Below are 13721 nucleotides of genomic sequence, written 5' to 3'. Positions count from 1 at the left end.
CCTCTTGCTTTTAGTCTCAATACTGAGCTAAGCTAAATATCTCAAGGCATTTTTATTTTTTATCTATCAACAGTTTAGAGGATTTGAACATGGATGTTCACATTTGACTACGGGCTCAGTATGTACGTGTTTTTTAAAGCTAAAAAAATAGCTTGTGTGTGCTTGTGTTAGTTACTCATTACTCAGTTTTTACCTTACACAACCTCCTCTTCTGTACATACTTTCATGGCTTTTTCCGGGTCAGACAAATATCTGTGCTGCTCATTTCTGCAGCTCTTCTTTCCTTTGTTCTCCTGTTTTTCTAACTGAGAAGGCCTGAGCTGCAGTGATTCTTTTATTATTACACACCGAGTCATTCATGTGATCCCATCTGTGAAACTCTCTGAAGGTCCTGACACTACGGCATCAACATTGTCAGTGGTGTTAAAATTGATTTCTCAGATACAAGTTTATTTTTTTACTGCTCTGATGCAACCTGAAACTAAAACCAACTGTTCTGCTTTGCTACATTTAAATACCTTACTCGGCCTCATCTCATTAGATGACTTATATTTTCTTTGTGACTTATATTGATTTAAGTGAAATGGGTGTTTTTATCAGTCTAATATTTTATATAGTCAATGTGTATTTTTCAACATATATTAAGCCAAATAAATGTCTCAGGCTGTCAAAATTAGGGTTCAGCTGCTTGCTGCTTCAAGCTGCTGCAACTCCTATATCGCCTTAAATTCTGCTTCTGCTTTTTTAGGTATAGTATTTTCTTGGATTATCATGTTGATGTGGGATTTTTTTTTTCAAATGTAACTTTTGTCTTTTTACATGACTTTAGGTTTATATAATAAAATACTTTCTGGGGCGACATGGCTTGTTGATTTTCATTATAAATACAAGTGAGTGAAGAGAGTGGACTAAAACAGTAGTTCCCAACTGGTGGGTCGTGGTCCAAAAGTGGGTCATGGATCTATTCTGAATGAACCACAAGTTTGTTAAAAACACACTTTATTTTGATGTACAGTGAATTTGTAGGACTTTTTTTAATAATCTCTGGAAAGCAATTTAGGGCCAATTTTAAAATACCCCAAACTGAGGAAAAATAACACATAAAGTTGCATCAGTTACCTGAGTTAGGTACAATTCAGCCCAAATGTTTTAAAGTTAAAAGGTTAGATGATCCATGTTAAACGCTAAAGATTTTAAAAACTTTTTAGTGGAACATGTGAAAAACAATGAACATATGTTATCATAGGCCTAAATGTATCCATGACAAATGTTCAAGCAGCACGCATATCTAAAAGTGATGAAAATTATGTGCTGGCCAAGCAAAAACAGGTGAAAGAGGTCCGCACACTAGTGCATGCTCCCATAAAAATGAACTGGATTATCTCTACACGAGTGACTTTCAGGCATTAGCCATTCCTCAGACAGCTGAGGAAGGAACAAATAAGTCATGAGAATCATTTGTTCTCCCGCATCTGTACATATACATGTCTTGAAAAAAAGCTTATTTTCATTTGATAGGCTGTTGTAAATGTATGAGTGTTGGGGTTTTTTTCTATTCAGATCTGCTTAATGTTAAATCCTGTAAATTATTTTTTTAAAAAAAGAAAGATATGGCCAATTGATATTTTTTATGATGCAACATCAGAAAATGAGACTCTTGATATCCTTATTCCAATGTCCTTGCATTTAAGGCTTTTGACAGATTGATGTAAGACATTTTTATATCAAATAAAGCCTTATTTATAGATTGATGAATTTTATGTCTTTTAAGACTTTTTAAGGATCCGCAGGGACCCTGTACAAAGTGAGCTAGAGGTCGCCCCCTGTGCTTGTTTTTTGGGGTAAAAATCAAAATCTTAAATAACAGAACCAAGTTTGCAGTTTATCAGTGTAATCCCCGACTTTGCTTCTACTGTTTATGACGTGCAACGCCCTCTGTTGACCACAAGCCCTTCTTTACATTGGCTCCAGAGCTGATTTTGGTAACAGTGGCAAACATTACAGCTGTGCTGGCTGCCTGCTCCAAACACCATGACAGAGCACTTGGCATTTATGATGGATTTTTTTTTTAAATTCTGAAATTTATATTTAAGAAGAGTCTGGGCCTAGATTTGCAAATATTTTCCATACTCTCTTTTTTTTCTATCCTTATCCAGACCTGGAAATGACTAAAATCAAATCCATACTTTTCCACGCTGTGTAGGAACCCTGATAGCCCGATACAATTAAGGGACGTCACACTGAAATGTTTAACAAACATTTATTTTTAAAAAAATCAGTGTAAAAAAGATATCAGCATTTGTTTAATTGGGTACATTAGTTCTGATGATTTTGATATCATCGACTGGCCGATCGTCTCTCGTCTCTACCATCCCAATCCGGTACAGCACTCCCATCCCCTGACATACTCTTCCAAAAATACTGTGCTTTCCATCTAACCATTGAGTGGGTCCGAGAGTGAGAAAGAACTGGCTTCCGTTCGTGTCCGGTCCTGCGTTGGCCATCGCCAGAATACCGGCACCTAACAGACACGCAAATGAAATGAGAGAATTTAAATTGCATGACTTTTTCACAGTTCAAAACCCTTCAAGTATCACTGAAGTATTATATGTCAGGGATCTGTAATTCTAAAATTATCCATTTTAATCAGATTTCAGCTCTTCTTAAACTAATGCAGTTTAATAAAACAGCTCTGTAAAAAATTCTATGTAGTTTTTGTAAAAGGAATAATAACAATAACAGTTAAAAAAATAATGAATTAAAAATTATACAAACATTAAGGACTCTGTACTGACACAGATGTTAATCATAATAACTAAAGATTACGGGAGCCTTGTAATTTTTCTGCTGTAATTACCTGTGAACTTCAGTTCTGGGTTCAGCTCATCTTCAAACTGTTTACCAAATATGGAGGCACCACCACGACCTGTTTGAGGTACAAAGATAAGAAAAAAACCCCAAAAACTCTCAAGCTCTCGAGCCAGTTCCTACCGACAGCTGCTCCACCTGTTTGGATTTAAAGTGCACTGGATGAACCCACCTGTTCCAGTAGGGTCTCCTCCCTGCACCATGAACTCTTTGATTATTCGGTGAAACTTTGTGTTGGTGTAGTAGCCTCTTCTGGCCAGCTCTGCAAAGTTCTTGCAGGTCTTTGGTGCGTGTCTCCAGTACAGCTCCACCACAATCGTCCCCATCCTGCAATACATGGCCAGTATTAGTGGAGGCCTATCTATTTGATCCCAGGGTCCTCTGTTTCCCAACTCAATATCCTCACAATAAGATTCATTAAAGAGACAATTCAGAGGGTTTTAATGTTCTCAGCAACCCAACTGGACATGCGCACTTGCCACTCACTTGTGTAGCTGTGTTATCCAGGTAAACAAGTATCGTATCGGGACTTTGTGTTGGCAGATACTCAGTATCAAATAACTAGGATCGGGGCAAAAAAACTTGATCAGGACATCCCTAAAAACAAGCCTTTCTAACCCACTTGAGGGTTTGGGGCTTCTTAGGGTATTATATAAATACAAGATACAACAATTTACAGTGTGTACAGTTAAAATGTCATATGTATGAAACATGAAACACTCTGACGGGTTGTTGATAATAAAAATGATAATTTAAAGCCAGTTTTAGAGTTCAGCTAACACCAGATAACAACACACCGTTACTGAGAGCTAGCTTAGCCGAGTTAGCGTTCAGCGGGGATATTAAAAACTTACGTCGTGTCCAAAGACACTGTTGGCGGCTGCCATGTGTCTGGAGGTATTCCCGACATTATCAGTCCAAACAGCACCTTACAGCGATCTTTAATAAACTTATTCGAGTAAAAAAGTCAGTGACTTATCAGCCGAGCACATTCATTCAATGTATCTCTGTCTTCTTCTGTGGTTGCCGCTCGTTTCCTACGTTTTCTTCTTCTTGTCTTTTGGATTCGGCAGACCAGGCGCTGGGGCGCTGCTGCCCTCTACTGTTTATTAGTAGTACTCCTTTAATCCTTTTAACCATTTAGAGCCTGAATCGTCAACGACAAGCATTTATTCCTATGCAATATTGAAACCTAGATAAACATCACCTTTCCTGTACTGCATTCAGATGCCTTCATGTATATTTTCTGAATTTTAGTCTGGCCTATTCTACATTTTATGATGCAGTTTAACTTGTTCTTTTATGATGTTTAGTGGGAATGCCAAATATTTCTTGGCCGGTATCCAATATGCTGATATATAACAACTCATTTGGTCGATATCGACACTTCACTTTTTTTTCTCCCACCTAATTTTAGTGATTAAGTCCCTTCTGAAGAGGAATTATCATCTTATGCATACCCCTGTCATGATGACCCACCAGCAGATGGAGACATAAAATACAATACTTTTTGATATATGTAGTGTTCATTTATTATGCAAAATACGAAAAACATTTCGTTGTTGGGTTGATTTTTTTGTCCACTTTTTCAATAACGAAAAAAGAATATAGTTTTGCGATAATGGCAGATATCAGCAGTTGGTCGCCATTATCTGTCACTATCGATTATGTGTCAGTATTATCGTACACCTCTACTGATTTAGACAAATTTTTATTTTTACTTGCGTTATATGTTTTCTCTGTGTTTTGGATATTTATTCAGCATCGGGGGGAGCCTGCGACTTCAAAACTTTTTTTGTATCTTTTGAGTCCATATGGTGTAGTTCACATTGATAACCAGGGGGGCAGCAAAACACACACGAGGGCTTAAAACTGCCGTAAAACTCTTCTTCTCTCACTCGTCTACGCACTTATCGTTAGCTTCTCCTCAACTGAGTTATCTCAACTTTTCTGCAGTTTACAGCAAGGTAAAGTCACCTGTCTGCGACATCTCCAGCTTTTATTATCACTTATATTTCGTGTTTGTTTGTCTTTAGGGTGTAGTCCGTCAACAGGCTCCTGCTGTTGTTTTACGGGGCAGTTAGTTCTGTTAACGTTAGCTAGCTAATGTTAGCCGCAACCGAACCAAGAATCGGAAATGTGTTTGTGGTTTGGATAAAATTTTGACACGTTCACGCTCTGCTTAAAGTTTTGATAACTTACTATTATATTTGGTTAGACAGTGGTCTGCGACGTGTTGATATTATGCAATGATTAATCTTAGATAAATCACAAATACTTTAAAGTAATGTAGCGGAACTTGTCACATGCAGAATGAGATGCAGTGATAACAAAAAAATAAAAGCATCTTCATTCAAACTCCACTTCCTTCCCTTCTCGGAAGTTGACCTTGAGTTTATTTGTGTCAAGGTCAAGAATTACTCGGGATGAAGTGCTTTTCCATAATGGCAGTGACCCATATGTAAAGTTAACTGTTGTGTAAAGTGAATAGATAATGCACGTGTTCTAGCAATTTATATGTATTTATTTAAAAGCGTTGAAAATCAAGTTTATTGTCCAACTGAGTAATGAAAGGTCCCCATTACGAGTAGCATACAGTGTGATTTTGTCCAAAAGGACTCGTTAGTGTTGACTCGGGTCTTCATGTACTAGACCTGAGACTTTCTTGTGACTTGCAAAACACTGACTGATTGTTTCTCAGCTGAGTTTTAGTGTGAAACTCGTGATAGATGTGTTAAACTGTAGTGCTGAACAGACAAATATTGTCATTATCAGTTGATCTCTTAATATTTTTTTCTAAATTTAAAAAAAGGAAGAAAAAGTCCACCAGAGGCCAAATCAACATGTTGGTCTTGTCTGACCAACAGTAAAAAATATATATATATATTGTAAAACAAACAACCTAAGAGTAAGAAAAACATGAAATTTTCACATAGGGGAATCTGAACATTTAATTTTTGGCATTCTTGTTTTGTAAAATGAGAAAACAGTTGGTAGATGATCAAAATAATTACAGTCTGTAGTCTGTTTGTTTGCCTGCTTGTTTGTGTGGCGTGTAAAGGAGAGGGATTATAGTGGATACCATGCTTTGCGCTGAATGACAGAGACTAAACTACGCCATAAATTCTGTTGTAATCAAGGTGGCATCATGACCAAATCTTAGATGCGTCTGTTGCTGTAAGCTTAACCTAGCTTTGACGGATGCAGCAACTTTTACATTGCCTCACTGCCATGTGATTAATCAGATGAGAAGGTCTAATCCAATTAGGACAGTAGCATGCCTGTTAGCGCTCCTAAGCTTGCAGCTAGGTCAGGGTATTTTTGTGAGTAAGCTTCAAGGAGAAAAGAGAGTAAAGAGGTGCGCCGATATTAACAGAAACTTTAAGATAGCATTGACTTTTTATTCACATTGTTCTTGTGTCTCCAACCAGAGTTTTTACAGGCTGCAGTACACTTGTGTCCAGAGAATTGTAAGATAGTTAAAAGTCTAACTTCTCTTTCTCTTTTCAAGGTCTCACACCATGTCCATTACCAAGATCCACGCCCGACAGATCTTTGATTCCCGTGGAAACCCCACGGTGGAGGTTGACCTTTACACTGACAAAGGTAGGCAACAATACGATTATTAAAAAATGTACAGGATGTCCCACAGTCACAAAGTTCTGAAATTAGGAAAACTGTTTTCTAGGCCTGGAAATAGTTTGGAATTAACAGATATGGATAAGTTTTGAATATATGCCATTTTGGCTATTGTTTAAAATATGTTTTATAAAAATTTCAGGACATGTCTAATGTTATGTAAAATAAGTTCCTTGTGTAACTGATTTTAAATCTAGCACTGCGTTGTGTGACTGTTGAAACGTTACCAGTATCACGTAACAGACATAGACCAGATCGGTATCGTGTCATCACCAAAGCCACGCCCCTTTTTGGTGGCAAGAAACGTTCTGTCACATCAGAGGAGAAACAGGAAAATGTGGAAAAGCTGTTGTGTAGCGTGTTAACCAAGACTTTCACGCTGAGATTTGAGGCACATAAGATCGTGAATACTCACTGTCAGTGTGGTAAAATGTTGCTGGTGACATGGAAAGCTAACGTTAGCTTGAGTAACAATACAGTTATAAAGTATAGCAGACTGTCGTCTCCAACTAAATCTCAGCCTGTAGATCAAACAGTTGGCTGTTAACAGGTCGTTTATTTTCAGACAACACTTGCCTTAAGGTAAGTGATGATTCAATCAAATATATTTGACTAAATTACCAGATATTATCGTGATAAGCAGTATGCAGCCACTGTGATGAGTCATTGATGGGTCATTGATTCACTTGGACGGCGGTAGACTGAAAGGACATGACAGAGATTAACCTAAATTTATTTATATATATTTAAGTATCCATATGCTCAGGTTCAGGTTCAACTAAGTTAGCAAAACAGTTATTAGACATACATAAAACTAATGATTGTGTAACAAGAAATAAATTCTTGGAGACTTGTCAAAATATATATATATGCTTAGATAATAACAACTTTATTTATATAGCACCTTTAAAAACAGTTGTTTACAAAGTGCTTTGACAGACAAAGCAAAGGCAGGAACTCAGGGAATAATAAAAATAGACATCAACTGTCAAACCAAACAGAGAAAGGTGTAGGACAGTCGAAAAGGCCAGAACAAAATACGTTGACAAAGGTCAACAAGAATAAAGTACATTGTGTTTTTAGAAGTTTTTAGAAAATATGAAAATAAATGCAGTAAAAGACTATAAAAATAATAAAAATGGAAATCTAACAAGACGAGATGACATCATGTCAGAGGGGCTAAAATAAAGATAAGATGATAAAAACAGATGAATAAGAGATATATGAGCTAGCAGATCATTTAAAATGTGACAAGATGATAAGAGGAGGTCATAAGAAGGATGAGGTACAAATAAATAGGGTAAGAGCAGTTAAATGAATAGAGAAAGAGATTTTAAAATAGAATAAAATAAAATAATAAATATATTATTAAGTAAATAAAGGTGACATCAAATAAAAGCAAGTCTATAAATGTGAGTTTTAAGAAGTGATTTAAAAGATGTCACTGATTCTGCACACCATATCTCCTCAGGAGCGTTTTGTCTTCATTATTGTTTGCATTGTTTATTTTGGTGAGACATTTTTACAATGCTTCATGGAGTTGTTATCTCACCTGCACAGTCTGTTGTAATCTTTTCTTGTACTTTTGTTTTGGTTTTGTTGTGCAAATAAAGATAAATAAATCCAAACACAAGTCACATTGTATTTTTACTCCAGGATCTTCAGTTTTCTTTCTCCAAAATAGCGGTCATGGCCTTGACACTTTGCAAAGTACCCATATATCCCAGTTTGACCTACTGGCATAAGCAGCTAGTTGGTGGGAATATCTAACAAGCGAGTAAAGCTGGCAAGCACTAGCGGTGTGCTCATCTGCAAATACCTGGGAGGTACATGTTAAATAATGTACTGTCTACCCATTTTAAACTACTAATATAAAGTCAAATGGAGCGAAATATTATGAAAGAGTTTTGAAAATGAATTGATAAGAAATGTGTGGGAATTGTGAATGTATAAATGTTGCCCATGTGTTGCAGCCTCAATATCAAAATTAATTTCATCATCTTCAGTGATCTGTCATGTCATCACTCTTATATCCTCCCCTGCACTTTTTCACCGTCCATTTCCCAGGTTTGTTCAGGGCAGCTGTGCCAAGCGGTGCATCTACTGGAATCTATGAAGCCCTGGAGCTCAGGGACAATGACAAGACTCACTACCTTGGGAAAGGTTTGTACGCCTATTTAGTGTTTACTTTTTAAAAGGATAGATTAAGTTAAGTGTAAGGTGTGGTTTTAGTATTTTTCATCTAATATTAAAAACTCTTATTGCCCTCAAGGTTTAAAGTAGAATTCAGTGTCAAGGGAACATACTATATTATACTTTCTCATTTCTGTCTTTCTGTGTTTCATCTTCACTCTCCCTTCTCTCTTCTTTGCCAGATGTGAAAGGGTCAGTGAGTTTCTATTGCCTGTCCCTCTCAATTAAGAACAACAAAAACAATTAATTAAGCAACCATTTAATTACACATCAGCATCATAACTCATCATTGAATGCTTTTGTCAATCACCCTGATATGATGTGCATGGTGATCTGTCATGAAAGCATGCTTCTACTCCAGTGTTGAAGTGCAGCCTGTTGATTAATGGACTCTGAAATAAGATTGTGTTTGAGGTTTTGAATAAAAGTAAATATGTTTGTTAATCTAAAAAAAAAAAAACAACATAAAATAAATACTATTGCATGCCCCTCTGTAAATATATTTGAGGAATCAATGTTGCATGTGTTTCTAAATTGCAGTCTTTCAAACTCTTTACAAGATTTGCCCATAATGTAAGAAAAAAAAATCACTCTAATCTTTCTGTCGCAGGAGTGTCACAGGCTGTCGATCACATAAATTCATCTATTGCGCCTGCACTCATTGGTAGTGTAAGTAGATCCTTCTTACTCTGTTGTCTGCGTGCTTTGTTTCCCAAATTTTTAAATGAAACTTTGTACTGTTCATTGTAGTCAGTGCTAATATGAATCATTCCCAACATGTTCTTCTCGTCTCTCCAGGATGCAACTGTGGTGGAGCAAGAGAAAATTGACCAGATGATGATTGACTTGGATGGCACAGAAAATAAATGTAAGTGACAATAATCACAATGTTAATCTAAGGGGCCTTCTCACACCACAGTCCCAACTATTCATGAACGAAGCATTTTTGTTAAATTGTATAAATTTAGTTTTGGTTTTACAATGCAATTTTGCAAACGCACTAAAGAACATATGACATACCTGTGTCCTGCTGTCATCACCTATGTGACTGGCATCCGCCGATACTTGACATTGATTGGTCTGAAGACGGGCTCTCCCACCCTCCTGTATCCGCTCTCTCTCATCCTCTTGGAAAATAATTAAAAAATGTTTAATTTTTTGTTAGTTTTTTTCACAACTTTTTCCCACTTTATGAATACCCCTTTACCACTATAATTAGCATCTAGGAGGAGGCGGGTGGTAATTAGTGATGGCATGTCATTGCATTTCGCCGGTAAAGGAGCTGAAATTACTGCTTTCACCTGGGCGTCGTGTTTCCATCATTGCCGATCAGAGCCGGAGGGGATTAAAAAGCCACGTGCTGTATAGTCATTTTACCCGGGTGTGGACGGCGATTGTACGCACTCCCATTGCACTAAAAAGCCAACTGTCAGCAGGTGTTAAAAGGTTTTTTGTGCTGTGAAAATGAAGCTAAATTTGTCTCCTCCTGTCCCGCTGTGCTACCATGACTCTTTTTTGTCATGTTTTGTTGTTCATGGACAAAAAATTTGAAACCTATAATGTACTTAACAACTTATTTGTTAATTTCTCCTCTGGTCCGATCGCTGACACCTGTCTGCTCTGAGCGCAGTCATCGTTGCTCTCTCTGCCGCCTACACCACACTTACACACTATGCACTGAGGCACTACATGACTCTATCACTTGACAAAAGCCTGCCAACATTTTGTGTAATTGGTGTTGAAGTCTAAACCATCCAGAAAATGTTTTAACACCACAACCATGGTTCATCTCTTTTAATGGGACCAAGGTTCAGCTGTTTGGTCTCAGTAAGGTTTCACTGTAAGTTTGGTTCAGATCAAACTGCAAAGAACAAAAGTCCAGACCAAATGAGGTTGCTGTGAAAAGGTCCTAAAACAACCATATACATGAACATTGCAGTACAGTCTTCAGTACTATCTGGACTATGGTGGAGTTCTGGTGAGGCAACCATTTTCAATTCTGGCATGTTTTTGCCTTCATTCTTATGTTTAACAAGAAAAGCACCTGCTCAGTTGAATAGGATAATAAAAGTTTTTACTGTTTGGCTCTGTGTTTGGCCTGCTAAATTGATGTGTAGATGTTTCTCCAGTGAAATTTGACCCATGTGCGTAAATCTGAGTTTCATTAATAATGTCATTGCTGACTGCAGTAGGACAGAGGCTTCTCAAATCATCAACAAACACTGGATATAGATATAAAATGATGATGAGTTCATGTTTTTCTATTCTTTTTTTCTCCAAACAGCCAAATTTGGAGCAAATGCCATTCTGGGTGTTTCCCTGGCTGTTTGCAAAGCTGGTGCAGCAGAGAAAGATGTCCCCCTGTACCGTCATATCGCTGACCTCGCAGGAAACCCAGAGGTCATCTTGCCTGTTCCGGTAAGGAAATTACAGGCATCATTTTTTTAAAGTTCTTTATTGGGTCATATAATTTAAAAAAAAAAAGTAAAAAAAAAATACAATAACATAAGAAAATGCACCGGTGGGATGAAAGGAAAAAAAACTTGGTTGAGAAATCTACCTAACATTAAAATCAAATTAGGCTAAATTTGCTTACCACCACTTTACAAATAGGCAAATATTTAAATAAAAATTTAAAAAAAGAGAATACAAATTCCAAACAAGTAATACTAGAGATAAAAAAACAAGAAAGAAAGTAAAACAGGGATTATACAAACAGGTATTTGCACTGCTTACACACAGAATCGCAACTCATTTACTACATGGTAATGTACTTCATCATGAGAAGTTGTCTAAGGTCTTTTTAAAAACAAAAATGTGGAGTGAAGCAGAAAAGCTGTTCCACATAACTGGGCCTCTGAACCTTATTGAAAATTTGCCACAAATGGCTCTGTAGAACAGACTATATAAAAGATAAACAGATTTTCAACATAATTGAGTTCATTGTTGCGTCACAGCTCTCGTTTTTCTCCATCAGGCCTTCAATGTGATCAACGGAGGCTCTCATGCTGGGAACAAGCTCGCCATGCAGGAGTTCATGATCCTGCCCATCGGCGCGAGCACCTTCAAAGAGGCCATGCGCATTGGAGCGGAGGTCTACCACAATCTCAAAAACGTCATCAAGAAGAAATATGGTCAGGATGCCACCAATGTGGGCGATGAAGGCGGCTTTGCCCCAAACATCCTGGAGAACCAGGAAGGTATGTTAGAGGAAGGATACATTTAACTGTCCTACAACTTCAAGATTAGCACAGCTCTCAGGCTCCAAAAAAAACAGTGGGAAGTGAAGCTTCCTTTTATTGTAATGAAGAAAGTGACTGTGTGTTTAACCAAATGTGCTGCCAGTGAAAACAAAGTAAAAAGTTTGACTGAGAAAATCTGCACAATGTTCTGCTTACTGTGCAGCTGTTTAAGAAACCTCTCAGTCTGAAAAAGAAGATGTGCATATAATGCATTATGCACGCACAGTAAGAAATACACTCAAACTTTTTTTTTGAGACTTCAATTTTTTGTTTGTCGACTTGTTTCTGTAGAACATTTTGGGACTGCAGTTGGCGGTGGTGTTTTAATGGAGTGTGTTCTCTTGGTAAACAGCAAAAATGTTGGATCGCACAAAATCATGCAAAACCCACTCTAAAAAATACCAATTACTGTTAAAAAAATTTCTGCCAATGTCAGCCATTAGAAATGTATGTTTCGTAGGTAATATTTGTTACAGGATTAATGAAGTGGATTTCATGACATTGTAGGGGTTCATTTTATTCTGGCCACTCAGTGTGGAAATCAGCATCTATGCAAAGTTCAGAGCATAAATCATGAAAATAAATACTTCACGACTCAGATTTTCACATTGATTGTGTAACTCTGCAGCTCTGGAGTTGATCAAGGAAGCCATCACCAAAGCGGGATACACAGATGAGGTTGTGATCGGCATGGATGTGGCAGCGTCTGAATTCTACAGGGACGGAAAATACGACCTGGACTTCAAGTCTCCTGACGACCCGAGCCGTTACATCACTCCCGACGAGCTGGCTGATCTCTACAAGAGCTTTGTGAAGGATTATCCAGGTAACCTTCACACACTTTCTCTTTTTTTTATACAATATTTAGCAGACAGAGAGCAGAACAGACAATATAAATTAGTAGTAATGTATGTCAGCACCTACGTGTTGGCTGTTCTTTAAAGGGGACCTATTATGCTCATTTTAATTTCATACTTGAGTTTTTGGTTTCCACTAGAACATGTTTACATGCTTTTATGTTCAAAAACGCTTTTGACTGCCCTCCCAAAAAAAGCCCATTCTGCTCTGAATGGTCAGCATCTCATCTCTTTTATGTCTGCAGTCTCGCTGTCAGCATTTTCTTTTTTTAAATTTATTTATGATTCTGTGTCTCCTCTGAGTTTGGACATTTTTGCGGGTCCATGGGCATAGCATGGGCGGAACTTGCGAGTTCTTTTTTTTTTTTAAGTTTGAGGAATTTAAGGATAGTTGATCAGTTGATTTGGTCAGATCGATGGATGAGAAGAGCTTCTGCAGAAAGGTGAGTGTAAGCAAACTTTGACCCAGCGTAATGAACAGTGAAGTTTCACGTTCACTGTGCCTGAGGTTCTGCTGCTCCGTCTGTGTCCATAGTTTGCTCTGCACTCCGAGAGTGTGGTGCAATGCATAACTGAATGACATACATATATTCCAATAGTGCTCCTCATGAACAGTCCAGCTACAAAAAATTTAAATCAAAGGCAGATTGACAGTGACAGCAGATGTACTAACTGTGGCTGGCCAGCACAAATAAATGAATGTGTGGGAAACCGTGCGAACTGATGTCAGCTTGTCTTGAAAGTAAAAGAAAAGAACATCTTATATTATAGTGTTTTATTTTACTTTCANAGTGACAGCAGATGTACTAACTGTGGCTGGCCAGCACAAATAAATGAATGTGTGGGAAACCGTGCGAACTGATGTCAGCTTGTCTTGAAAGTAAAAGAAAAGAACATCATATATTATAGTGTTTTATATATA

At 37.5% G+C, this 13721-nt stretch overlaps 2 protein-coding genes across 2 annotated transcripts in view; one reads left to right on the top strand and one right to left on the bottom strand.

Moving 5' to 3' along the window:
* Window positions 1-2246: 2246 nt before the first annotated feature.
* Window positions 2247-3906, bottom strand: ppil1 (peptidylprolyl isomerase (cyclophilin)-like 1). The gene is made up of 4 exons (XM_042508172.1): window positions 3723-3906; window positions 3041-3195; window positions 2858-2926; window positions 2247-2521 (listed from the first exon to the last, which is right to left on the bottom strand). The coding sequence occupies exons 1-4, from the start codon at window positions 3776-3778 to the stop codon at window positions 2304-2306; spliced, it is 498 nt and encodes a 165-aa protein (XP_042364106.1). The 5' UTR covers window positions 3779-3906; the 3' UTR covers window positions 2247-2303.
* Window positions 3907-4751: 845 nt separating this feature from the next.
* eno1b (enolase 1b, (alpha)) overlaps window positions 4752-13721 on the top strand; it is a 15525-nt gene continuing 6555 nt past the window's right edge. Inside the window, exons 1-8 of the mRNA XM_042508121.1 lie at window positions 4752-4835; window positions 6380-6474; window positions 8575-8670; window positions 9311-9369; window positions 9499-9568; window positions 10985-11118; window positions 11678-11900; window positions 12571-12768. Of these exons, the coding sequence (XP_042364055.1) occupies window positions 6390-6474; window positions 8575-8670; window positions 9311-9369; window positions 9499-9568; window positions 10985-11118; window positions 11678-11900; window positions 12571-12768 (865 nt within the window). The 5' untranslated portion in view covers window positions 4752-4835; window positions 6380-6389. The remainder of the gene's footprint in view (window positions 4836-6379; window positions 6475-8574; window positions 8671-9310; window positions 9370-9498; window positions 9569-10984; window positions 11119-11677; window positions 11901-12570; window positions 12769-13721) is intronic.

Source organism: Plectropomus leopardus, chromosome 2 (assembly GCF_008729295.1).
Source record: "Plectropomus leopardus isolate mb chromosome 2, YSFRI_Pleo_2.0, whole genome shotgun sequence".
NCBI lineage: Eukaryota > Metazoa > Chordata > Actinopteri > Perciformes > Serranidae > Plectropomus > Plectropomus leopardus.
The sequence above is the reverse complement of the archived record's forward strand: the minus strand, read 5'-3'. Positions and strand labels throughout refer to the sequence as shown.